The 26,947-nt window shown below is 44.5% G+C and overlaps 1 protein-coding gene and 1 non-coding gene across 2 annotated transcripts in view; both read right to left on the reverse strand.

The window, feature by feature from the left end:
* Positions 1–26,947, reverse strand: part of TEX14 (testis expressed 14, intercellular bridge forming factor) — a 74,721-nt gene that overhangs the window by 41,219 nt on the left and 6,555 nt on the right. The window contains exons 2-14 of the mRNA XM_054585483.1: positions 22,913–23,027; positions 21,119–21,284; positions 20,166–20,302; positions 18,367–18,448; positions 17,291–17,421; positions 16,085–16,198; positions 14,898–15,021; positions 13,026–13,204; positions 7,605–7,756; positions 6,549–6,739; positions 5,976–6,126; positions 3,285–4,078; positions 736–842 (exon numbers count right to left, since the gene is read on the reverse strand). Coding sequence (XP_054441458.1) covers positions 736–842; positions 3,285–4,078; positions 5,976–6,126; positions 6,549–6,739; positions 7,605–7,756; positions 13,026–13,204; positions 14,898–15,021; positions 16,085–16,198; positions 17,291–17,421; positions 18,367–18,448; positions 20,166–20,302; positions 21,119–21,284; positions 22,913–23,027 — 2,443 coding nt within the window. The remainder of the gene's footprint in view (positions 1–735; positions 843–3,284; positions 4,079–5,975; positions 6,127–6,548; positions 6,740–7,604; positions 7,757–13,025; positions 13,205–14,897; positions 15,022–16,084; positions 16,199–17,290; positions 17,422–18,366; positions 18,449–20,165; positions 20,303–21,118; positions 21,285–22,912; positions 23,028–26,947) is intronic.
* Positions 23,773–23,986, reverse strand: LOC129080257 (small nucleolar RNA U3). The gene has a single exon (XR_008530168.1). It is a non-coding gene; the product is annotated as a small nucleolar RNA U3 (small nucleolar RNA).

Here is a 26,947-nt window from a genome sequence, read left to right on the forward strand (position 1 = left end):
TCCTAAAGGTAAAATACACTAAACTAAAATGTCTGGGCATTTTCCTTGAGTCTCTCCTAATGTACATATATACCAACACAAAAAGAGCAGCAAACTCTTGTCATTAGTCTCAATCACCACTAGGGGAGGAGTTTTTTTTCCAGAACTGATTTCAAAGCTGTGGATAAATGCTGCCACTGACATGTTAATCTATATTGAAAAACATTTATCAATCCTTTAATAACTCCCCCAGTGCAGGGTACACATATGCTCTCCTTCCAGTGATTGGTGCTGAAACTATGTCACTTCACTGATCGATCCAGCTGGAAATCAAGGTTGCATGGTAACAGCGATATTGTTCAATCCCTTCTTTCTGCCCTCCTGTCATTGACACTTATTTTGAACCAAATAGTTTGGCTTATGGAGCGCTGGGAAATGGAATACCTGGCATTTACTTTTGTAAGAAAAGCCATCTGGACAGCTTTGGAAAGACAAGGTGCTTTGCTTTTGACAACTGATGAGTTATTCTGATTAACCTGTCAGATGCTTTACCTTTGATGTCTCCTATGTTTTCATTACACTGCTCTTTTTACTCACTTAACAGAAAGAACCTGCCAAGATCTGTCCCTGTGATACTATTCTTCATCACTCACAGACCCTTTGTCACTAAGGCATATAAAGATCATCAAGTGACATTAGGGTCAATAGGGAATCTAAAGGCATGGTGATACAAAGAACAATACAATGTTAACTCACCTGCTGGTATTTTGGTTTCTATTTCTTCCCAAACTGTCCTTGGCTCCTTGAGTGGGCTGCAGTTGTTCACCTGTGCTGTGTTTTCCAGGGCCATGAAGAGTTGGCAGCTTGAAAAGCAGTAAACATGCTTCAGTACTTTGATGAAGGAATTCTTCTCTTCACTTTCCATTCTATTTTTAAAGCCATTCTTGCTAAATGTGTAGAAATAACCACACCTACCAAGATACACCCTTTGCATGTTTCATATGTAGTATGTCATGTCATCGCTGGAGGTCTTTACATAGAAATGTTGGCCCCAGCAACCCAGTACTGACATGATACGAGGGAAGAATGAGCAGACAAAACAGACATTAAGGATACCAAAACTTTCCTCTGTATTGTATTAAGGCAGCAGGATTTGTGGCAGGGATCCTGGGCCCTGGATTCTGGTCTAATCCCTACTCAGACTAGCTGAAAAGAGACTTGTGCTTCAGTTTCCTCATCCATAAAACAGACACAATAGTATGTGCCTGAAAAATTCACTTAGATAAAAATGCCTTATTCCTTGATTATGTTAAAAAACCAGAGCAGACTTTGTAAAGAAAAATTAAATACAGTATAATTGTTTTATACATAGCCACATGCACTAGTAGATGGTTTCTGGCGATGCCCACCATCAATCCCTTCCTTCCTGTCCACACTGTCACTTGAGAGCTGTAATCTATTTTCCTCCCCTTAAGTCCTGGCTGGACTCCTGACTTTGGTCAATAGAAGACAGAAATAACATTGTCTAAGGGCTGCAACTCGTTTTTAAGAGACCTGGCAGCTTCAGCTTTCACTTGCAAAGCCAGCTGCCCTGGTGTAGAAAAACTTGGGTGAGTCTAGTTAGTTAATAATAAAAAGCCAAGTGCAAAGAGAGGCCATCTGGAGAAGCCCAAGGCCCCACACATGGAAGAGAAGCCTTTTTATCCAGACCAACCTCCAGCTGAATGCAGTAGAGGAAGAAACCCCAACCCATGCCATAGGGGTGGAAGAATCACCCAGGTAACCCTGTATATTTCTAACCCACAGAATAGTGAGAAATAATAAACCACTGTTATTTTAAGCCACTAAATTTGAGGGGTGTTTTTCAGTTACACAGCAATAGATAACCAACATATAAGAAAAGTTACTTTTATTAGTTATCTAGCAAACTCTAATTTTCCACAGAAACAAATATTAGAGTCTGAGTTAACTCTTTATGCCTTCTCTTTATACGAAAACTGCCAATACTTTTTCATATGTACATATGTTTGCATATGGACAGTGAGGACTGAAGCCACACTGTAATTCAGCAGGGCACAGTGAAAGAACACTGGACTACGAGTCAGGAAACCTGTCCCTAGCCAGCTGTGGGCCTCGGAAATAGCAGAGCAAGGGGTGGAGGTCGGGGGAGCGGTCTGCCCTGTGCAGGCAATGACGGGGTGTACTGCAGGTGGATAACTTTAAAGTAACGAAACCCACTAAAAGCTGTCCTGCTTTTTTTCACCACGGGCCAGCAATTCTAATTAATTTGAGTAATAAAATCCTCCTTTCAATGGAGCTGACCTCTCCTGCTCCACTCTACCTTAGTAACACCTGGACTGCGGGAAGTTTAAGTCACTGAGCTTGGTGGGGTTGATCCATCTTTAAAATTCTATGATTCAGGTGACAGCCAGCTCTCTATGTGTGAATTCGATCTTGCTAAAGTCATTCATTTATTCATTCCCTCAATGACCATTTATCAAGTATGTCCTATGTGCCAGACACTAGCCAGGTGTTAAGACATAGAATGAATAAAACCTAGGCCCTGTCCTTCAGTTGCTCGCTGAGGAGCCATTCTGCAACACGCTCTCAAAGCCTCAAGCTAACCCTCCCAGACCAGCTCCCAAGGTGTCTTCTCACCTCCTCTGAGGCATCTTCTTTGACCAGCAGGTCTCTCTGTCCCTCTCTGGGTGAGCTACTCAAAGGCAGAGCTTGTGGCTGAATCATCATCATATTCCAGGGCCTACTATATAGCCCTCCGGCTCTATAAATGTTTGTTGAATCAGTGAATGACTGAATGAACAAGCACTTTAGAATGGGGATTAATACCTGCCCAAGATACCATAATTAGTAAGTTGAACCATGTAAAATTATCAATACTTGATTATTTTTACATATAAAACAATAATTTCATATGGTTCAACCTGATGCAAGGAATTTACAGAAAAGGACATGAGCTGCGTGTTGGGTTTGGAATGGGAGATGAAGAGTTACTACTCTGGAATTCCATCCTAGAGGCCTTATTTTCCAAAGCTAAGAGGACCTTGCTATGAGTTGGCTGTACTTCTGTCCGTCCTTGCATAAGGGTTGGAAGCAACGTTCAACCCACCTCCAGGTCCTGCTCAGATGCCCCACCTCCCACGTCTGAGCTTTACCTGATGGCTCTTTTCTAAAGGGTCCCCAGTGCTTTCTTCAGAGACTTGAGGGAAAGCGGTGAAAGGTTTCCAGCTACAGCCACTTCTGTTCCTGGACCTTCTGCCAAAATGTTCCCCTTGAAAGTCTCTCACTGTTCCTGGAGACCTTGCTAGGGTCGGGCAATTGCCACCAGCATCTGGCCACTGGCCTCCTGGCAGTTGCAAAATAGGAGGAATATAAATGGAAGATGGGGGGCCCACGGCTGCAGGCAAGTCACGGACATTAGGAAACATTCTTGAAGAAGCCCACAGAGTTATGCGCTCCTCCTGCTCCTTCTGTATCGTCTCAAACTCATTGAATTTCTGCTCGATTTTCCCCAGTAAATCGTCATTCTGGCGCATTATTGCCTGTGCAATGGTTAAATTCAGCACACACTTACTGATGTACTCCTCGGTCATGGACCGGTTGTTCACGTCACCCTTGGCTTCCTTGGCTGCCTCAGGTAGGCTGGGTGAACTAAATGAGCCATTTTGCCAGTCCCAGTCCTCAAAGGAGAGCTCTGTGTCAGCTTCGGAAGATCTCTCATCCTCGTCACAAAAACAGCATGCCTCTCTCTCCATCTTTTCCAGCTCCTCTTCCAGGGACTTCAGCTCATCTCCCTGGTCCGGGCTAGCCCCATCGAGGGATGCACCTACTGCTGGGGGTTCTTTCTCTTTGTCACCTTCCATGTCCAAGCAGCCTGAGTAGATTTCATTGATTTCGAAGCTGCAGAGGCTTGGCTGACCTGGGCTGGGACTCCTGGCCTTTTCTGCCACAAAGCAAGCAGGAGAAGGAGCATCTTGGTTCTGAGTCCCCCTAGCCATCGCACTGGGATCTGAGACCAAAGGATCTGGTGTTGCTTTCTCGCTGGGAGAACAGGGACCCCTTGGTGAATGAAGCTGACTGCCTGTTAAAAAGAGCAGTAACATGCACATGATTAAATGATTAAATGCAGCAGCTAAGCATCTGTGGTGGTTGCTCAAGTGATGTGAGAGCACAGAAAGAAGCTTTCTATTTTCGCCCTCCCTTCCCAGGTGTGGAAGACTACCAGATACACTCACAGAGGTGGGGAGGGTATTTTCTAACTGTAGTGAGGCTGTGCAGTGAAATGAAAGGGAGGTTTTGGAGGTGATAATGACTTGACACACCAAGTTATGTCTACTGCCCAACACAACAGAATAGTTTATCTATAAGAGTAGTAATTATTGTTTATTGCTTTGAAGAATATAGCAAAGACAGGGAAACAGGGGAAATTTCTTTGGAAAAAAATGGAACACCACTTACATAACTATCTAATGTATATTATAAAATTCTAATCCTTGATGCATTCCTTCTATTCCTACCAATGTATTAAATATTCAACTTTCAAAAAATGCATAACAGTCAGGACATGGAAATTATAGACCCCTGAATCTTAAAGACTAGATTCACAGCTTTCTTTATATACAAGAGGGTTTGAATATTCACATCAGTAAAGTTACGCTCTTGTTGAGCATCTGATAAAAGTAGACACTGGCTAAGATGCCACTGCATCAAGGGAGCAACAAGACCTCAGTAAGTAATTCCAGGACTGACCACCCATCACCCCTGGTTCACAGAGAACAGGATGGAGGAGCCTGGGGGGCCATTCTGGAGGCTTCTCCAGATATCTTTATTTATACTTATTTACTCTCTATATTTATTAACTCCCTCTTATTCCTGTTGGGTAGACTGACTGTATTCCTAATTAGCTAATTCATTGTGATTCTTTTAAACAATAGCTGCCATTCACTGAATCTAGCTTTGTGCCTACAGGGTGCCCCTATTATGCCTTGACCCTCCCTGGCTTCCCTCATCAATTCCTTGCTGCCCTCCCTAAATTAGGCAGTTAAGCTTTTCTCAGGAACACAGAAAGGGTGTAATAAAATGAGGATTTCCAAAACTTCTTATAACTTGACCTCTGGTTGCTTTTTGCTCTCTAACTCCCTACTCTCCTGAGATGAACGAGACTTCTTGAGAACTAAGATATCTTTATTTATATTTAGACAGAGGGGAAGGGAGAGAGGGAAAGAAACATCAACCCGTGGCTGCCTCCCATGCACCCCTCAAAAGGGACCTGATCCGCAACCCAGGTATGTGCCCTAGACTGGGAATTGAACCAGTGACCCTTTGGCTCACAGGCTGGCACTCATCAACTGAGCCACATCAGCCAGGGTAAAATCTTTAAAAAGCACACCAGCCTGTGAACCAAAGAGTCATAGGTTCGGTTCCCAGTCAGGGCACATGCCTGGGTTGCAGGCCAGGTCCCCAGGAGGGGGAATGCAAGAGACAACCACACATTGATGTTTCTCTCCCTTTCTTTCTCCTCCCCTCACCCTTTCTCTAAAAATAAATAAATAAAATATTAAATAAAAATAAAAAGCAGTAAGGCTACAGGAAAAAAGAAACACCAAATTTTAACAAATTATTTCTAACCAGCAGAATTGAAATGGTAAGTAATTTTAGTCTTTGTACTGTCAAATTTTGTATAATAGTTTTAAATTAAGATATCATTTTTATTTTTGAAGCAATTAGATAAATTCCTAAGGGTATCATGCTAGATGTTAACTGCTTGCTATTGCTTAGTTCTGGATCCAACCAAGGTATATATATATGGAGGTAAAAAATTTTAACATAATAATTTCAAGGATGTGGATTTCTTTTTTCCCCTAAGGCACCCATCTTTTTGCAGTGTAAGTGACATGTACAGTTTGGAAGAATTGATTAGTTGCAGCTTATAACTCTCAGAACATATTCATGCCAAAACCTGTGGGTGAAGGCCATACCTGCTTCCTTCAGCTCTTTCACTTCCAAGTTGGGGGTCCCTTTTGGATGTTCTGAAGTCAGTCCCAGAGAGACATTGACATCAGGATGGGGTCCATATCTCTGCATCATGGGGCTCTTGGTTGGTTGAGTTCTCTGGGCGCCAATCAAATCCTGTGACAAGGGAAATATTGTTAAGAACATATTTGCAATCATCTGAATGTCACTGGTGTTTCTGAAACAGATCTAGGTATCAAATAAAGTCCCTCTTATTCCTGTTGGGTAGACTGACTGTATTCCTAATTAGCTAATTCATTGTGATTCTTTTAAACAATAGCTGCCATTCACTGAATCTAGCTTTGTGCCTACAGGGTGCCCCTATTATGCCTTGACCCTCCCTGGCTTCCCTCATCAATTCCTTGCTGCCCTCCCCAAATTAGGCAGTTAAGCTTTTCTCAGGAACACAGTAAGGGTGTAATAAAATGAGGATTTCCAAAACTTCTTATAACTTGACCTCTGGTTGCTTTTTGCTCTCTAACTCCCTACTCTCCTGAGATGAACAAGCAGAAATAAACTCCTACAGCTTCAGAGCTTACCTTTAGGTCATTCTTCAGGATATACCGGATATCTTGAAGGTTCATAGTTCGGTCTTTCTGTTTGGCCTGGATGCCTGACTTAACAATATCATAGTAAGGTTTTGGAAGCCTGAAGTCAGCTTCTAAATAATTTCCCAAGACTATGGCTTCTTTAATCACAGAGCCATCTAAGCCATCCCAGGGTATGTTGTCTGTCAAGGAAAAAGTCAGAAGGAGTAACATGAAGATATCCGATGAAACTGGGTACCCTTGGTCAAGTCACCCAACCCCTTTAAACATGAATTTCTGGAGAAAAACTACTGGGAAGCCCAATCACAAATGAAAAGCCACTTCACCCATTCACCAGGGAAATCCCTGCTCTAGAAACCGGAGAGAGTAGTCTCAGGGTCATGTACACATGATAGACCTGGGGACCATAGGAGTATTTCATGGGGTCAGGCTGGGTTGCCCAATGCACTCCTCTAAAGGAAGGTGTGGTTTTGCCTCTGAAACTGTGAACACGGCTAAGTGGGGGCTGACTCGCACCCCTCTCAGTAGATGTGGTTTTATGGGTGTATGGGGCGGGAGGTGTGCATGTCACTCTCTTGAAGCACTCCTTCTGTCTTCCAGTATGTGACTATCTCCTTCACATTAGAGTCCTGTAGAGTTTAGAAGAGCTTCCATGTTTTTAAGCAACACTGCTTATACAGACAAGAGACCTAGGTGTGTTTAGTTTCCTAGTTTACTTCTCGGAGCCCAGTTTTTTTCCCCTCATTTACAAATTCTTCAGGGGCTCCTCAGAGAGGCATCTATATTCAGTTTAAAAAACTTTGCTTAGTTTACCGTTGTCAAGCTACGTGGGTTTTGCTGGGTCTTAAAGAACAGAGAGAGGTTAAAAGAGAAAGATTCCTGGGAGATTATCTTCTATCTTCCACAAACAGAAAGAGATTTCCTTGAAGAAATCTCTTTTTCCTATGATCTGCATTTTCATAAAACTAAGTCACTCTTGGGTTGGGGGGAGGGAATCCGACCTAAGAATAGGGACTTTGGTCATAGTCAATGCACTCTTTGATCTACCTGTTAAAATCTCCTGTATGATCATAGAAAAGCTGTAGATGTCCGACTTCACTGTGGCTGCCTTCTGTAAAATCACCTCTGGGGCAGCCCAGTTGTACAGCGGGGTCGGCAGGGGCACTCCAGTCAGGTCCCTGTGTACACCTCTGTCCTGGCTACAAAAGGAAGCACAAGGTAGGGCTCATGTCTTAAAGGATTGCTGTGACTATTGTACAGTACGTTTGTAAACATTTGCCTCTGAAGACTAGCAACCTCCTTGAGCTTCTGGAACCTCAGCTAGACCCTGAGCTAGTCCAAGCTGCCTGCTATTCCAACACCTGCAATTCCAATTCTTCTCCATTCCTACCCAGGGGGCCCTGCCCTTCCTCCCACCTAATCTGGCTCATCTCTCCTGCTCACTTACTCCACTCACATCACAGGGGCCCTCGTTCAGCTTCTCCAACATGCCGAGCATATCACCACTTTGGGTCTTTGCACTGGTGGCTCCTTCTGCCTGGCACGTTCGGCCCACAGATTCCAGCATGACTGCTGCTTCTTATAACAGAGGTATTATGAGCTCGAAAATCACCTCCTCAGAGACGCCTTCCTGGACTACCTAATTTAATGTAGCCCCCCTTTTACTGGCTTTAGAGCAGTTATTATCTAGATTTCTTGTTCATTTACTTATTATTTATTATCTGTCCTCCCTCCACCAGAGTCAGCTCCATGAAGTCAGGCAGGCACCTGATCACTGACCCCCTACACTTACACCAGGGCCTCGATGCTGACTTTTGACTAAGAATCTTTCAAGACCCTCCTGAAGCCCCAGCTGCTTTATTAAAATTTCTAGGACTCCTCCAGCTCCCTGTTGTTGCTTCTTTTCTGAACTCTGCCCTCTTAGGAATGAGCCCTCCTCAGTTTAGCACCCAAAGGTTCACAGATTTGCTTAAATAACTCAACTTTCCCTTGGTGGGATAGCTCTGGTTGGTTGGAGCATCATCCTGATATGCCAAGGTTGCAGATTCAATCCCCAATTAGGGCACATACAAGAATCAACTAATGTAATGAATGCATAAGTAAGTGGAACAACAAATCAATGTGTGTGTTTCTCTCTCAAATCAGTAAGTAAAAATTTATTAAAAACAAACAAACAAACAAACAAACAAACACCTCAGGCATGGCTGGTGTGGCTCAGTGGATTAAGCACTGACCTGCGAACTGGAAGGTCATGGGTTCAATTCCTGCTCAGGGCACATGCCTGGGTTGCAGGCCAAGCCCCTAGTTGGGGAAGTGCAAGGCAACTGACTGATTTTTTTTCTCCCTCTCTTTCTCTCTCCCTCTCCCTCTCTCTAAAAGTAAATAAATAAAATCTTCAAAAGAAATACTCAACTTCCCAACCAGACTTCTTGAGAACCAAGTCAGAGTGTCCCAAACGTATTCCAAGACAAGAGTCCTCAGAGTGAGGTCAGCACTGACTTTTGCACTCAGCTGTCATGAACATCAAATGAGACTGTGTGTGGAAACACTTTATGAGCAATAAAGTACTATGGAAGTTAGGAATTAACATGGACATTATTGTAGGCATTTGGTAAAGACGTGATGACTGCTGGTTGACAATTAAGAATTAAGTTTTTAAAAAGCAAGTGACCACCAGTTCTTAGACCACATTAGTTCTTCCGGTACGTGACTAACTCCTTCACATTAGAGTCCTGTAGAGTTTAGAAGAGCTTCCATGTTTTTAAGCAACACTGCTTATACAGACAAGAGACCTAGGTGTGTTTAGTTTCACAGTTTACTTCTTGGAGCCCAGTTTTTTTCCCCTCATTTACAAATTCTTCAGGGGCTCCTCAGAGAGGCATCTATAGTCAGTTTAAAAACTTTGCTTAGTTTACCGTTGTCAAGCTACGTGGGTTTTGCTGGGTCTTAAAGAACAGAGAGAGGTTAAAAGAGAAAGATTCCTGGGAGATTATCTTCTATCTAAATATAGATTTATACGGGATGAGATGGGCTTCTAAGACTTTGAATAAACATCCCTAAATAATATTCCTTCTAGCAGAGCTTTTGACAGATGTGAGTTTAGGAAGCCATGAAGTTATAAAAGCTGAAAGTGACTTTTTAGTTGCATTGCTAAATAAGTTAGATGGAGCCTGGTACAGTGTGAACAGCAGGGATACACAAGCCAACGTTACATTAATATCGCAGGAAAAGCAATGGAGTGTTTTATGCTCAGTGACATATTCTGAGGACCTAGCATGCTTGGCTCTTTATGTTGTGGGTGATTCTCCAAGTGCAACAGTCACCTAACTTGTCTGTCAGATCTCTCAAGCCTGTCTAAGGTTTTAGCAAAAGACAAGACACTTACAACCAGGATTTATATTCTTCATCTTTTACTTCCACTTACCTTCCTCTCTTACAATCCCTCTTCCCTCTCTGTTGAAGCTAGATGAGCGTGGGAGGGAGGGCTTCTTTTCTGACTGGCACTCTAGGGCCGTTATTTTTCTGGGCTTTAGCTCTGATGTCATTAAAATTACATTTCACTGTGGCTACGTGTCACCACTGTCAAAGATGACTCCAGCTCTCAAGATTCCATTAAGAAGTTGAATAACAGGATAAACTGCTGTATTATTTCTACACCAAGAGATGGAGTGTTACCCTTGACATTGACATTCAAGAAACCAATCTGCTCAAATAGAGTGTTACCAAAAATAAACGTGGGACTGGAAGCTATTTTGGATTCTTGTACAGTCAACTGGTGTTATCAGCTGTTAAAGGATAGATACACTGTTATGGATGCAACTACTTGCTGACATTTCTGTCTGAAGTTCCATTCTGAGATCAACAAGCCCAAAAAAGAATCCACACCTTTCTACCCAGTTACCTTCCAGACTCTCCCTCGACAAGCCTGTGGACCCCAGATCCTCAGTACACCTCATATTTCCCTTCTATTTTGATTTCCTGGTCACCACCAAACCCAGCCCTATGGCCTTCTAGTTAGTCTTCCTACCTTCAACATCCACCCCATCTTGCCCCTACAGCCAGGAAACGCCCTCTACCGCCTAGTTCTAGCCACAGCTGGGTTACCACACCATCTCTTCACCTCCCTGGGCCTCTGTTTCCTCATCTGTAAAAGGATGGATTGGGCTGGGCCTCTCCAAAGCCCCATTTCACTCTAGGATTCATAATTCCATTGAGAGCTCAAACAGAAGAAACTGTTATACCTCCATGTTGACAATAGATGGCACTCCATTACTGGCAAACAGCCTGGATTCTGTCAAAGCCCCCCATGAAAAGCCTTTGCTATCAAGAGCAAGTATCAGTATAAAGCCCCTTAGGCCCCACTCACTGCTCCTAAATACACAGCCAAAGTGATCCACCCTGTTCTAAACCACTTCCAGTCTTCCTTTCATCTAGGCTCATCCATTCCTTAGTAAACATTTACTGAACACTTACTAGGTGGCAGGTCCTGAGCTGAGTGCTGATTATGAATGAGCCATGGTCCCTGCCCTCTCAGAGCTTGCCTGCTGGTGGCACCAACTCAAGTGCTGTGGGGATAGGGCTTCAGAACAGGCTTTATGGGACGTAGAGGGAGACTGTCTGAAGTGAGTTTAAAAGGATAAACAGGTGAGTTCTAAGTACTGCAGATGTGAGGAGCAACACTGTGAAATGACATGGACGGAAAGTGGCTTTAGGTGGCCAGGCAGGGAGTGGGAAGTGATGAGGTTCACACTGTGGGTGAAGCCCCACCCTGGAAGGCTTCCACACCTGCAAAATGCCTGGACTTAGTCTTGTAGGCAATGATTTTAAAAACGGAAAGGTTTTACCTGGGACTGAGAATGGACCAGATCTGAGGCTGAGCAGCTCTACTGGTGATAGTGGTCTGGCCTCTCCACCAGTTCCCACATGGCACTGCTCCAGTCACCCTACCTGTCCCTGCCTCTCTTGTCCAATCGTGACCCCTGTACATACAGGAGGGAGAGGGATCTTCTTAGTTTGTAAATGACTCATGACACCATCCTGCTCAGAAAAGACCCTTTCATGGCATCCCAGTGTTCTTAGGATAAAGTTCAAACTCTTCATGAAGCCCCACAAGGTCAAGCACAATCTGGCCCTGGCTCTCCTCCCCAGGCAGAGGCACAACGGGCACCCACAACGGGGAAGTGAGTCACTCGATAAACATATGCTGAATGCTTGCTGTGCAAAGGCCTTGTAGGTGTCTGAGATACAGCAACGGATGAAACAGAAATGCCTGCCCTCCAGCTTTTCCTGCAGTGAGAGAAGTAAATTACAAGTGTGTGGGAAGCAAAGACCTGCTGAGACTGGGAGTGGGGGGAGCCTCAGTGACTGTGGATGGGTGGGGACAAAGGTAAGCAGAAGTAGGCAGCTCTAAGCAAGGGATCTGCCCAGCAGCTGAGGCCTCACAGCAGAGGAGAGCCAGCACAGGCCAAAGGCTCAGAGCTGTGAAGGGCAGTGAGGAAGTGCAGGGGAAATGCTCTGCCTCCCAGAGCCTACAGGCCAGAAATGGGGGGTCAGCCCCCAGCTCTCAGAAGGAATGTGACTCCTGTCAAACAGGAAACAAAGCCCATCCACCAATCCTTGAATGAGGGTGTTGTTTTTATCACTGCCTCCCTCATTGCACTGAGACCGCTGAGGGCAGGGAACATCGTTAGTACCACTTGGGTCCAGGACTATGAGGCTTAACACCATCACCTTCCTCTCCTTCCAGGATGCACAGCAATGGCACATATCCTAGGCTGTGGCCACTGCAAAGCAGGAAGCAATGACCTACCCATTAAACCCCACTGTATGCCCCACGACACTCTCTCTTGCTCACTGACTAGTAATGCACACAGCACAGGGGGGACTACGGCCTGGGGTATGGCGGGTCATGGGTGCGAGGAATGCAGAACACACATACTAGAATGCAACATGAGTGAGGAACATGCCTCGGGTGTCTTAAGCCACTGAAAACTTCGTAGGAGACAGTTAGAGCATTTACATACATTGGCTAATCTGCACTTCTGCTTATTAAAATGAGAATGTCCTCAGCAGATGTAAGCTGCCCAGCGCTGGCTGGTGTGGCTCAGTGGATTTAGTACCAGCCTGTGAACTAAAGGGTGGCCGGTTCAATGCCCAGTCAGAGCACATGCCTGGGTTGCAGGCCAGATCCCCAGTAGGGGGCAAGCAAGAGGCAACAACACTTATTTCCCTCTCTCCCTCCTTTCCCCTCTCTCTAAAAATAATAAATAAAATCCTTAAAAAAAAAAAAGAAGAAGTAGTTCCCCAGAGTCCCTCTAACCTTGGCAGACAGAGCATTTGGGAAACCTCGTGCCCACATTTTGGCCCACCAATGAGGAGGAGCCCAGCCCAGATTGGACCTCTCTCTTTCTACAGCAAAGGGTCCCCTGGGAGCTCCTCTTTGGAAATCATGATTAAGGTTGTACCTACCTTTCCAGCATGTACTCCAGATTGGCCAGCCTCGCTTCCCCTGTGGAGACCATGTGGATGGCATAGGAGCTGAGGGAGCGGTGGATAAACCCCCGGGAATGCAGGTATCTCAGAGCGTCGGAGATCTGGAGCAGCAGGTGCACGATCATCTCCATGTGCAGCAGGGGGAACTGGGACCGCTGCAAGCAAGAGGTAAACTGGCCAGGAATACAGGGGCTGGGTCCCAACACTACAGAATGCTTAGTAGCTTCCAAAATTTTTTCAGTGGATCTTCACAGCTACCTAGTGTCCCAATTTTACATGACCTAACTCTCAGTAAGGCTAAGTGACTGGCTTAAGGTCCCACTGACCCAGGCCCCCTGGCTCCAAACCTGGACTCCTTTCCCTCAGCTCAGTGTCTTCGTAACATGAAAAATGAGAGAAAGTCCTCAAGGCTTGGAAAGGGCATCCACAGTGGGCTCACTGTCACCAGCAGTATATCTGCCCTGTCCCTCAACCCTCAGCCAAACCTGTGCTGCTGGGAGAACTTGGAAGCTTAAAGGACCAATCCAGCCCCTACTCCAGTCAGATGACCTAGAAAGTTCATCCTAAGAGGACAGAAAATCACTCACACCTATGTACCCAGATGGCTAAAGTCATAACGCGTCTCTCCCAGAGCAGTGGCTTTTCAAGTTAATGCCCTCACCCAAGTAAAGGAAAGGGAAACTAGGACACTAACAGGGGGTCCTCAGGCTGGAGGGTTGGCTAGCCACTTTGGGGGCAGGGCCCTTCCTGGAGAGCCTCTTCTCAATCTTGTCCAGGGTCTTTAGAACAAAATCATGGAGGGAAAAAGAGTTTTCAGGACCTCTCTGAAGCCACATCTCAGCGCAAAGTACACTTATCAGGGAATCTGTGAGCCAGAGAAGATACACTCTCCCTGACTCCAGGAAAACCAAAGAGACTGATAAAAGCTTGTGTATAAACTAGCCTTTCTCTATACTCAACGTCCTGCAGGGCACAAATGAAAACACAGGGAAATAAGATCAGTGGCTATTTGATTAATTAGCTAGAAATGTATGTGTCTGTGTGTCTTCTGGGTCTGCTAAGCTCTTAGATGTCTGGTACAAAAGCAAGACTAACAATAATTAAAACCACAGTAGTTCGAATGCACTTAAGCCTATATGGTGTGTTATATAGCCACCATGAAGTAAAGAATTAAAATTTATCTTCCAATACTAATTTGAAAGAACATAAGCACCCTTATGTTTACTGCAGCATTATTTACAATCTCCAAGATACGGAAGCAGCCCAAGTGTCCGTCCAGCAATCGATGAGGGGATAAAACAACCACGGGACATTTACACAATGGAATACTACTTGGCCATAATAAAGAAGAAAATTTTACCCTTTGTGACAGTATGGATGGACCTAGAAAACGTTATGCTAAGTGAAATAAGCCAGTCAGAGGAAATACCATGTGATTCACTCATATGTAGAATCTAATGAACTGAACTAACAAGGAAAATGGGGACAAACTCATAGATGGAGAGCAGAACAACAGGTAGGTGGGCGGGTGGGGGGGGTTAGGGAATGGAGAGATTGAGGAAAAAAGGAAAAGGAAAAAGGACTCATGGTCATGGGCAACTGTGTAGTGATTGCTGGGGGAAAGGAAGTATAAGGAAACTAAATGGTGATGTGAAAAAAATACAATAAAGATTAAATTAAAGATAATAAAATATACAACTATGGCATAGTTGGGGCATACAACTATAGGAACAACAGTAAAAAAGATTTATTTTCCATGCATGCACAAACGGGAACTCTCCTGCACAGGCAAGGGGAAGAGAAGCAGGGAGGGCAGCAATGGAAAAATCCATGGAAACAGCCACTTACCTGTTCATGGAGGACACCAAACAGTGTGCCGATGGCGATGCGCTCATACACCAGGCGGGTCCTCTCCAGGTCCTGGGACAGGCACACAGCCATCAGCTGCAGCAGGTGGGGATGCCGCAACTTGCTGCAAAAGAAGCTTCAGATGAGGCAAAGGGAAGAAGGCCATGATGGAAAAAATGGGTGCGTGCCTTTCTTCAAGGCCCCTTGAACACATTCTAAATAAATACCATTCTGCATACAATGTTTTTCTAAAAAAAAACCAGGATGGAGTGAATGGGGTGGTGGGGTCTCAGCTGGTGGAATCTATGGCCTCACTGATAACACCCTTAGGGCTTGGAGTCATCAATGACAATGTCACTAAGAGCTACCGAGCAAGGCACTTATCATACATCACCTCCATCCTAACCACCACCTGCAAGAAATGAATCATTATAGTCATTTTAGAATTGAGGAAACCAAGGTCAGGGCGATGTCAGGAACCTGTTCAAGGTCACACATGCCACTCAGTCTCATGTCAAAGTCCATGCTGTGCTTATGAGTCCTTCCAGCCTCCTTGGGTCCCTTTAGTCTGACTTCCCCAAAGGGAAAGGTTTGGCCTCTGACACACCTACTGCAGGAGTTGAGTGACTTTCTCAGGAAGGAGCTCAAGGAGCCTGGGTCAATTCCAAGGCCTCAGTAGCACTAGCGTGAACCACAGATCACACTCCAGCAAGACCTGAAGGACTTACCCTGGAGCCACATGCACCCTAAGGTACTGCAACCCACAGGTAGGTTCTCAATGGCAGACACACAGTCCTTCAAACGTATGGATCTTGTGCACAGCTATGTCTATGAAGTCAGGGCAGCACATGCTGTCCTGATGGGCACAGGCCTGAAAACAGAGCAGGCCTCAGGGGCTATAGCAGGAGAACCAGTGGGCCCAGAGGCTGGGCCATCACAGACAGGAGTTATAGGGGGTCAATCAGCCAACAGAACCGACTTCCTCACCACCACCATCCTTACCCCGAAGGCTTTTCATTAATTCCTCTTGTTCTTTCTTGGCAGCCCTTGGAAGTCAAATCAACCAGTAGTCAGGAAATGCTGAGGCTGAGGGAAGCTGGTCTCCACACCCCAGGGAGCCCTGAACAGCCCTGAACCTGAGTCTATAAAGAACCTAGACATGTAATGCCCTTGGGCTTCCTTCTCACCTGTTGTGCTCCTGCTCAGCAATTAACAAGTCAGCCAGCCTCAGCTTGCTGCAGTGCGGGTGGGTGGGGAGATTCAGCTCCTTCACTGTGACCCTGCTCCCATTCCACACCAGGCTGCAAGGGAAGGAGAGAGTTTGAGCAGAAGGGCGTGAGCTGCCAGTTCTTCAGTGAGGAGTTCTCCAGCCTGAGATCACGGTAGTCTTTATACAGAAACTGTGAAGTAGTTGTTGGGTCTTCCATCCTCCTCCTCCCAGGCCCTAAGGTACCTCGAGGAACTTAGTACAGGTGGAAGTCACTAAAAGATTGAAGCAAGGGAGTAATTCAAACAGGTTTGTATTTTAGCAAAACAGTGGTACCAGCAGTGCGAAAATGGTAGGGCAGGGGTGGTCTGGAGAAGGGGAAGCCAGTCTGGGTGAGGGACAGTGGTGACTTGGGAAGAGGACACAGCAGTGGATAGAGAGGAGGAAGGGACCTGACGACAAATCAGTGGCCTGCGCAGGAAAACAGGAACATAACTGCAGGAGACAGAGAGCCGTCTGAGTCTGGCAGAGGCCATTTCAGAAGGGTGTTTCTTCTAAGCAGGGAAGTGTCCAGGTTCAAAGTGGCCAAGAAACCTTGGCTAGGACAACTCCTGTGACCCCGTAGGAGACAAGTAAGATCTCCCAGGGACTTTTGTCATAGCAAATTCTGTTACTGCCGCCTCTGCTGCATTTGGTTGGTGAGGTCTGCAGCTAAAACCGTTCCAGCTTCTATGGGCACATCAATACCCTCTGGCCTCTACCAGAGGCCAGGTAGTTACAACTGTGCTGCTCAAACTCTCTAGAAAACATGGAGGTTAAAACACAGTCATGAGAAATCCTTCAGAGCAGTTGTTCTCGATGGGGGCCATCTGGCAATGTCTGTAGACATTCTGGTCTTTACAATCACCACTGGAGGGGGATGGCAAAGAGGGCTGCTACTGGCATCTACAGTAGAGACCAGGGATGTTCCTAAATATCATACAATGCACAGGACAGCCACCACCAACAAAGGTTATCCAACCAAATACATCATCAGCGGTGTCCAGGTTGAAAACCCTTGATTTGGACATATGTCCTCAGTGTTAGGTTAGAAACCCTCCACACTAGAGGAAGGTGCACAATGCCCACACCTCCCCATACCTCCCAGGGGACTAAATCAGAACTCCCATGGGCCACTCCTGCTTACTTGGTCATGACCATGTAGGGGCCACTGCAGAAAGAGAAGGTAGGCTCATCATCAGCTTGAATCACTTCCTTTTCTCCAAGTATTGGAAATGATCCTAGATAGGCCACCTGCAATCCCCCTGGGAGATAAAACTGAAAGCAAAGCACAGCTTCAAATTGTGAGGACAAAAGAGAAAAGGTAAAATACCTCCAGAATCTTATTAGCCAGATAAAAATAATGATGGCTATTTACCAACTTGCTGAAAACCCCTAGAGACATTATTCTTTATACTACCTTTGATCTTTCTAGAAACCCTGGAAAGTTCTAATATCCTTCCCTTTTTACTAGTAAGGAAACTGGGACTCATGGGAAGAGGTCAAACACCTGCCTAAAGCATTGAGGGGGCTCATGTGCCTCTGGAGCCCCCTCAGAACCCAAGTCTGGGTGTAGCCAAAGCCAATGTTCCTCCTTCCCCCATCCCACCCCAGGTTACTTTGGCACAAGCAACAGGCTCAGGGCTGGAGCCTGAGCTGCTGGCAAACATCACCCAGCCACCCAGCAACATTTCCCAACTGTCTTTCTTTGACAGGCAGACTCAAGGATCCAAAAGGTACTCTTTTTTCTTCAAAACATCCCTCAGTTTAAAATGTTAAGTCTTTAAAGGTATTCCAACAACACTCATATACCTTTGGGAGGGCAAGACCCATCACAAATAACCCCCCTGCCTTCTACAGGGAGACCATGTTTGGCGCCTTCTTTGGGAATTAAAGGATCATTTTCCAAACTTCCCAAATCTAGTCCGAGGTCACTCAAGGGATTTCTGTATGGTTTTCACCTTTTTTTCAGTAAGGACAACAACAGTAAGATGCACTTGTCCTGCAAAAGCAGAGAAGAAGAAAAGGAGAAGAAGAAAAAGAAGGGGAAGGGGAGGAGGAGAAGGAGCAGGAGGAAGAGGAGTTGGGACAGGGAGAAGTAAGGAGAAGAAGAAACACTCTGGAGAGGAGTTGGACAAAGCTGAGGGACACAAGTCCAGAACCAGAGCCAGGTAACTCTCCAATTATTCCCACAAACACTGGCTGTCGTTGGCAACCTCTTACCTTCCCAAAGCCAAAGCTGTAGATATTTTGGGCGGAAATGACTCCAGCTTTAAGTGGTCGGTTAGGAGAGCCATTAGGGCTTCTAAAAATATTTTTAAAAGAAAAAAAAAAAGGATTAACCACCCATATCCAGAAGAACGATGATGAATCAAATCTGCAGAATGTGCAGCGGGTTTTGTCTTCAATACTTGACTTGTTATCATGGAGCAGCCTCTCAGAGGGCACCTGTGATTCTCATCTCCCGGCAGCCATGCCCTTGTGTAGCCCCTCACAAGTCAGACAGGACTGATCTGCTAACCCAACACGTTATTGTAGAAATGACAGAGTGGTATGATTTCCAAGGGTAAATCCCCAGGGCTTCTGTTCTGATCTCTCTTAGGTCATTTGCTCTGGAGAAGGCCAGCATGCCATAGTATGGGGACACTCCAGCAGCCCGATGGGGAAACCCAACACCCAGCCACGAGAGTGCACCATCCTGAAACTGGATCCTTTAGCCCCAATCAAGCCTTCAGATGACTTCAGCCCCAGCTGACATCTCTACTGTATCTTCCTGAGAAACCCTAAGCTAGAACCACCCAGGTAAGCCACGCCCGAATTCCTGACCAACAGAAATTATGTGAGATACAGACATACATTGTTGTTTGAAACTGCTAAATTGGGGGTAGAGTGGGGGAGTGATTCATTATGCAGCAATAGATAATGAATAAAATGGTCAAAGTTGGAAAGAATCATAAAGTTCATCTTGTCCAACTTTCTCTTTTTACAGATGGGGAAAGTGGAGCCAGACAGGGGAAACATGCCAGCCTGGGGTTACAGAGTAGTAGCAGGAACTAGGCCTGGACAGTTAGTAAGGACTCAGTCTGGCAAGATTCAAACACTGGCAGGGCAGGAGGTGTGAGAGTGGGGAGAAGTTGGACCAAGCAGGGCACAGAGACCAGATGAGGGATTTGGGAGTTTATCCTGATAGTCATGGGAAAGACCCTAAAAGGGGTTTATAGCAGAGAGGAACACAGCCCAAGGTCCATTTTTAATACACTGTCCTGGATTCTGGCTAAAGAACCAAGACTGACAAGAGTAGCAGCAGAGAGAGGAGTTAGGTGTAACTGGTCCTCAAGGGAATCTCTGACTCATCTCGCCTGAGAGGCCAGTGGCATCCAGGTCATCAGAGCAAAGTCAGGACTCAGGATGTGCATGAAAAGGACAGGATGGGGAGCCTTCAAGAATGTGATAAGTCTAGCCATCCTGATTATACAAAGAGATACCATTAGAGAAAATCAAAATGAAAAGGATTCTCTGAACACAAACTCTAAGTCAACAGAGTCCTAAGAATTTAAAATAACTCTGAGCGGGGGGGCCCACCTCCTACAGCTACGCACCCAGCTATTGCTAGTCTCTCATACCAGCTTAAAATAGCCTGAGGGGCTGTAAATTAAGCATTTGTGGTTTTTTGCAACTTTAGTAGTAAAGAAATATGCTTTTAAGATGGGGGGGGGGAGGCCACCCAGAGGCTCTGAGGGTTTTCTGCTAAGCTTCCCAGACCTGAAAATTTCCTGCTCTGCTAAGCAAAGCGTGGTTCCCACTGGAGCCTAGAATTCATCTCTCCCAGACATTCCTGGAAGGGGGGCACGGCCAAAGGCGCTCCTCTGGCTATCTTTTTCAGTGGCCGCATCTTCTCCTTCTGAGCTCATCCCCATGGGTGGGCCAGATACTGGAAAGGCCCTATGTGGCCCACTGCAGGGGTCCCATGAGAGAGGCTGGGGTGATGCAGAACACTCCACTGTGCTTGAGGCTGCACTCACCCCTGCATGAGGCCCCCAAACCGGGGAAGGCTGCAGATGAGCCGCTGAGGGGAGTCAATCTTTTTCAGGAGGTCACAGGAGAAGCCTTGGATGATGGCCTGCATGTGCACGGCACAGCGCTGCATGAACTCCACCACCTGCAACACCACAGAGATGCTCAGTGCAGGCAAGACTAGTGAACACCAGCCCTTCAGTGGAATTGTGGAGTGGCTGAATGGTCTGAGGAACCAGGAGCCCCCCAGACAGGAAAGGGAGGGGCCTGAGTGGTTTTCTAAATATATGGAATGTTTTCAGGGAGATGATTTGGCAAAGATGTCCTCCAATTCCCTCCTTTAACAGATGAAGAAACTGAGGCAGGGAGAGTAAAATTCTTTGTCCATGGCCCAACAGCTAATAAGCAGGAGAACCAGAGGGAGAGGAGAGGGGAGAAAATTCTGTCCACCTCCCCCCACTTCCTTCCACATTCCCAGTACAGTGCATGCCATTCATGCTTTAGATTTATGTTATTTAGTCCTCATTAGACTACATAACACCTGCCAGTGTGTGACCTCAGGAAAGTTATTTCATGTCAACAGGACTCAGTTTCCCCATCTGTAAATGCAGTTAATAAGACATAGTATCTTATTAGAAGGGTTGTTGTGAACATAAAATGAGTTAATACTTAACTAATTTAATTACAATGTCTGATGTGTGGTAACTACTAGGTAAGGATCAAACAAAATTATAATTGTTCTCCCTTCCCAAAAAAGGAATGACCAGAAAGGTTCACTTCTAGACTTGCCTGAGGTTCCACAGCCGGAAGGTGGGCACAGCCCAGACCTGTGTGTCCAGTGCCAACGGCAACATGGCTGTAAGCCTGTGCTGTCCCCAGGACCAACCTCAGGCCCCTGGGATCCTGACTCCCAGCCCTGTACTCTGCCTTGGATGTGGCTGCAGTGTGGGTCCAGCCTTACCACAGTGCCGCGCTCCTTCCCAGCTGTAAGGGCCCAGGTCTGTGGCTTTTGACCCTTCTCATCATGGAGTCGAAGGTCACCCCCAGCTTCCAACAGTTTGCTGAGGATCCACTGATTGCCTGAAAATGCAGCTGCATGGACAGGGGTGCTTCCATCAAAGCAGCGCCTAGAGGGATACAATGAGTGTCCATGGCAACCCTCCTCCCTTCCACAGAGGCAGGGAGAATTCAGTGGGTGACAGGGGGCTCCTTTTCTACAGAGACGACCTTTGGTGATAAGTATTATCATCATACCATTTGGAAGGCACCTGGTCTATGCTAACATGAGCTTTACAGCATCTCCTTTCTCCATCCTTACCTGTACCCTTAAAGGCAGTATCCTTTCCCAAGGTACAGGTGAGGGAAAAAAAAAAAAAGGCAGAGTTGAGGGTCACACACAGGTGTGGGTATGGTTCCAAATTAGTGTTCTAACCCCTTCTAACCTCTGACATGGACTGTCCTGAAAAAATTTCTCTGTATTTCTTGCATCCTGGGGTCAGGCTGGTGAAGCACAACCTAACCAGAGACCATTTCTCTCTTGTGACAATGTCTCTATAATGTCTGTTATCTGCAAATAGCAGGTAAGTGAGCCCTAGAGTTCTGACCTTGAAATTAAATAATACAGCAGAGACAGCAGAGTGTATGTCAGTCCAGAGAAATTCCAGATGGAAACACAGCAAAATTTTCCTTGCACTATCTCTTGGTTACAGAATTCCCATACTGAATGTTTTCTTTCTTTTTACTTTAACAAACTTCCAAGTTTTCTCCCAGTAAGCAAGCACTCTTGTAACAGGGAAAAAAAATTTAAAAACTTTCCAACATCAATATGGTCGTTTGTTTTGTTTTTTTAGACAGAGAGGAAGGGAGGGAGGAAGAGGAGAAAAACATCAATGTGTGGTTGCTTTTCACATGCCCCCTGCTGGGGACCTGGGCATGTGCCCAAACTGGGAATCAAACCAGTGACCCTTCGGTTCACAGGCCAGTGCTTCAATCCACTGAGCAACACCAACTAGGGCAACATGGTCTGTTTTTAAGTATATTACAGAGGATTTCCTTATGTAATATGGGAAAGCTACTATATGACTTTTATGATTGTTCATATTCAGGCATTCTTGTGAAAATCAGGCCAAATCATGTAAATCATATAAGCAATCAAACCCCGTTTCTGGTTCTGTGCAATGTAAACTGTAAAAATACATGCTGTCCCCTACCTGTTGAGGATTGGGCTGCAAAGATCTAGAGGGGTTAGTGCCTGAGAAGGCCCTGGGAAAAACAAAAGTGTTACACAAAGAATAGGGATGTTCACTGGTGAAGTTGATTCATTTCATCGTGTTGCTGTTCCATATTGAAATTTGAAACAACTATTAATCACAAATTCTTTATAAACGACAACTGCAAGAGCCAAACAAAAATCACCTGGACAAAGTGATGCTAAGTATATTTAGTGGTAAAAACCTGGTCGTGGGGTGTATTAAACTGCTTAAATGAATCATACAAATCATAACCTGGGGTAGAAATATGCAAACATGCTATTAATCACTAATCAATGAATGACTAATAAGTTTTGCTTACTTCTTAGGACCTAGTAAAACTGCTTTCATTAGTAAAGATGTTTCAAGATATATATACAATTGTATTTTATTGATATGTTAGTAAAGTTCTTTTAATTATTTTGTCAAATTAGTTTCCAAATGCACCAACTCATTTTAACAGCATACATGATTAATTTTCTAGATAGCAATGCTACTGTACTTACTGATTTGGATCTGATCCATAATCCACCAGAATATCAACTAATTTTGGAAGGCCTAATAATGCTGCAATGAAAAGTGCTGTTTGGCCCAGAGAGTTAACTTCATCAACATAAATTCCTGCAAAGCAAATACCAGGATCAGTGCAAATAACAGGACATTTCCTGAGACAAAACTAGGAAAACTCATGTTGGAGAAAAAAATTAAAACTTCCATGTATTACTATTGCAAACTTTTTTAAAAAAGGAAAAACAAAAGCTTTCATTAGGCACACAGTCACAAAAGTACATAGATTAACTAAAAAGCAACTGCAACTGCCTTCATAAACGTTTACAAAATGTTGCAGTAAAGCAAATTATTTTCACCACCCCAGTATGCTAAAAAATTGCTTTTAATCTTCAGAAAGCATAAGGAGCGGGGACAGGGATAATCATGATAGTGTGTATTGATCGGGAAGAGGACCCAAGGCCCCACATTAACACCTCGCTAAATTGTGATGAGGAAAAAAATTAGAGAAACCAAAGGCCCGATGGTACCAATTAAAACAAGAAAGCTGCCAATTGATTAAAAAGAACAGAACCAAGTAACCCAACTTCAGACACCGCTTACTTCTTTCACCCCCCATCTTACCCTGACTTTTTATCAACAAAATGACTTTCAACTGAGTGAGCAGTTTCAGTTGAACCCTTCACCTACCAACTACGAACTTCCACAGACCTCAGCCAGAACTACGTGAAACAAAGTACCAAAATAAAAAAAAAAAAGCCTATCACACGCATGTAACTGTAATTACCACATGTACCAGCGAACGTAAGCCCTAACAACAATAGCAAAACGCCTTTTCTTAACCGGGTATTAAAAAGAAACCACTCAGAATGCGTTCTCTCCCTCTTACTCTCCCAAAGGAAGAGAAGAACGATCATCAATGGCTAGCGGCAGTCGCAAATGCAACACCAAAAGCCGGCTTCACGCTCAGGAGAGAACACTGCACCTCCTCCTCGTGGTTTCGGGTGCTCTACACGATCAGAGAAACTTCTCTAGTAACAAACTATAGAAATGATCCCTGAAAGTATAGTCTTAATCTGAAGAGCGCCTGCTTTTCCAAAGTGAACAAAACCCACACATATTTTAGTGATGGTGAATTTTTCTAACGGTACTATCTTATCCAAATATATACTGAGGTGTGTTCTCTAAAAACCTTTTCATTCACGAATCTCGACAAAGTATTTTGAATACTCTTGGCTTCAAGAGACAGTGCAAGTTGTTAGTTTAATTAACATACGATTGCTAAACAGCCAATCACACACCACTTTTTTCCAACGCCCTCCTGCAGCGTCGTTTACAGTCGTTTACGTAAAAGCTGACGACTATAAAGTGCGCCGGCGTGTCCACGCCGCAGTTTAGACTGGTGCGTGGAAAAGATGACGTTTCACAAGAAAAATGTAAAAATGGATGAAAGCGACGACCCTAAGCCAGACTCTCTGACATCTGCAAAGCGCGCCCTATTTTTAAATTTTGTCCTGTGATCAAAGTTATCAGACATATAAATGTTCATTTTTTCCCAAATCAAGGGATTTTTATGTACATACATAAAATTTGTGAATTGTGTTTAGACAACGAGGACAATACATCTGTTAGAAAACAAAAAATAACAAAAAAAAACCCCAACTTAGGTCCAAATTGGTGTCATCAGGGCTAAAAGCCCTTGATACTAAACGTAGATTTAATACTTGATCTAATTGCAAGTTTTAAAAAATATTTTTAGAGAGAGAGGGAAAGGGAGGGAGAAACGTCGGTAGGTTGCCTCTGGCACGCCCCCAACCGGGGACCTGTCAAGCAACCCAGGTATGTGTTCTGACCCAGAATCAACCAGCGGCCTTCCCGTTTCCTGGAAGATGTCCAATAGGCAATCTACATAAATTAAACTTCCCTTTCTCTTTCCACTAAGAAAACACATCCCAGTCCAAAAATTATCATTTCTTTTCTTTCACTGATAGTGATGGACTCAAAAGTTGGAAAATTTTAGTTTCAGGAAATAGTTTAATAAGCCTAAGTGGTAGATGCATATGAAAAAGCTGTTGTTTCAGGAGGTGCACATACTGCCCACCCTGACCCCAGGAAATCACGGCAATTGACTTTTGTGCTCCACAAGAGACAGATGACCGCCTGGGGTGCAGCTAAGGCAACTAAAGACTACCGGCTGCCTGGGGCACAGCTGGAGGTATCCAAACTATTATGTTCCAGGGAGAGACAGACGACCCCTCCTCCCAGGGCAAGAATGCTGGTTTTGTTGTTGTTGTTGTTTTTAATCTAATTTTCCCTGAATTCCAAACCCCTCACCACACTTTGTTTTCTGTTATAAAAAGGATGGCTCGCAAGGAGATGCAGGGTGGTCCGTTAGGGTATAAACACACCTTCCTCTCGGATCACCAGCCCTCTGAATAAAGCACACATATAGATTCAATTCCTGTCTCTGCTTCTTGGGTCTGGTAGATGACAGGCAGCCTGAATGCCAACTTTTCTGGTTTCAATAGCTCTTTTGCCCCACCGTGCTTCCTATGAAAACCTTTTATTTTGTACCCGTCAGAGCACCTTTCCAGTTGGTGATGGGCAAGTGACCAATTCAAAATTTGTTTAATAAAGCTAATTAATCTTTAGATTTTCTTGAATTTTTTTAAAAAACAAATCATCCCCCTGCTTAAAGTCTGTAGCTTCCCAGCTCTTGAACTTAAAATAAAACCTCTCTAAATAGCTTACAAGGCCCCACATCTGTCTCCCTTACTAGACTTTCTCCTTAACCTGCAGGATAGAAACTGTCCAATTTATCTATCTTCAGCACCTGGTAAACTTATCTGTTCAAGCAAGCCTAAGAGTAAGGAGGAGCAGCAACAGTGTGGGAAGACAATTCATGAATTACTCATGTTTCTGCATCATGGGAGTGAGGCAGTAAACACCCTTTGTTCTGGACTATCTTTTTGAAGACCACACTTTGGAAGATACAGAATCTCCCTTTAGAGCAAACTGTAGGCATGCTTATTGTGTAGTATAGTAAAGATAATGTCTCCCTTTGGAGCAAAGGGCCTACTGTCCATTATAAAAGATTTGGGTTGGATTCCCTAAGCTCAGGGTACTACTCCAAAGGAACCCACTGCATGTGCAGTATTATCTAGTTCTATCCATGACTCTGAGAATTGGGGTTTGAGGAACAAAGACCAAAATGCTAATGTTCTAATAACATTCTAGCTACTGCTGTTGCTATGAGTAATAAACTATGATTAACTCTGAAGCAGGAATCTTGTGTCTTCTGCCTTCATCCATAAACCTGTAACATGGTAATCTGTAAAATCACAGACTATTCATAATTCTTAACAGGAGGGAAGCAAAGTCAAGGGAAGCAGACTTAGGTAATCCCTGGGGTTCATGAATTAAAAAATACTACATCAACCATGGCCTCCAAGGGCTTCTCTATGGACCAGGAAGCACCTAGGGAGGCACTGAGCAAGAGTTCTTGAGACGATGCTAGCGCTGGCTGGAGAGAAAAATAGGATTAAAAAAAAACACTGCTCCCAAAACTTACACAAACAACAGCTCTCTGATGTTCCTAGTAGAAAACATTCATTCTTTCTTTCAACCCCAATATTCCTTATTATCTTTTATCCTCATACCTCTATAAACTAGTTATGTGAAATGTTACCTACTTTATACCCACCAATGTAAAAGAAGTATGTATCTCTCCCTTTTACTTCTTATCTAATCCTAGACATTTCCCAGATTTCATGTACCCTTCTTTCCATCTTCTTTCAGTCTATTATATAAAATAAACTGCAAAACAACTACTATTCCTTGGAGCATTTTCTCAATCCTTTGCAAGTTTGCTTCTGAAACTGGCCTCTAAATCTTGGCTCAAATAAACTCAAACCTTTCTTTAGGTTTTGAACTTCTTTTGTGGGTAGAACAAACCATCTTAAAACAATTAAGAAAATATCAGAAGTGCATTAAAAAGAAAAAAGAAAAAGCTAGCCACTCACACTATTTACTCC

Source organism: Pteronotus mesoamericanus, unplaced genomic scaffold, assembly GCF_021234165.1.
Source record: "Pteronotus mesoamericanus isolate MK-2021 breed Mesoamerican mustached bat unplaced genomic scaffold, CSHL_Meso_final contig_84, whole genome shotgun sequence".
In the NCBI taxonomy this organism is placed as follows: Eukaryota; Metazoa; Chordata; class Mammalia; order Chiroptera; family Mormoopidae; genus Pteronotus; species Pteronotus mesoamericanus.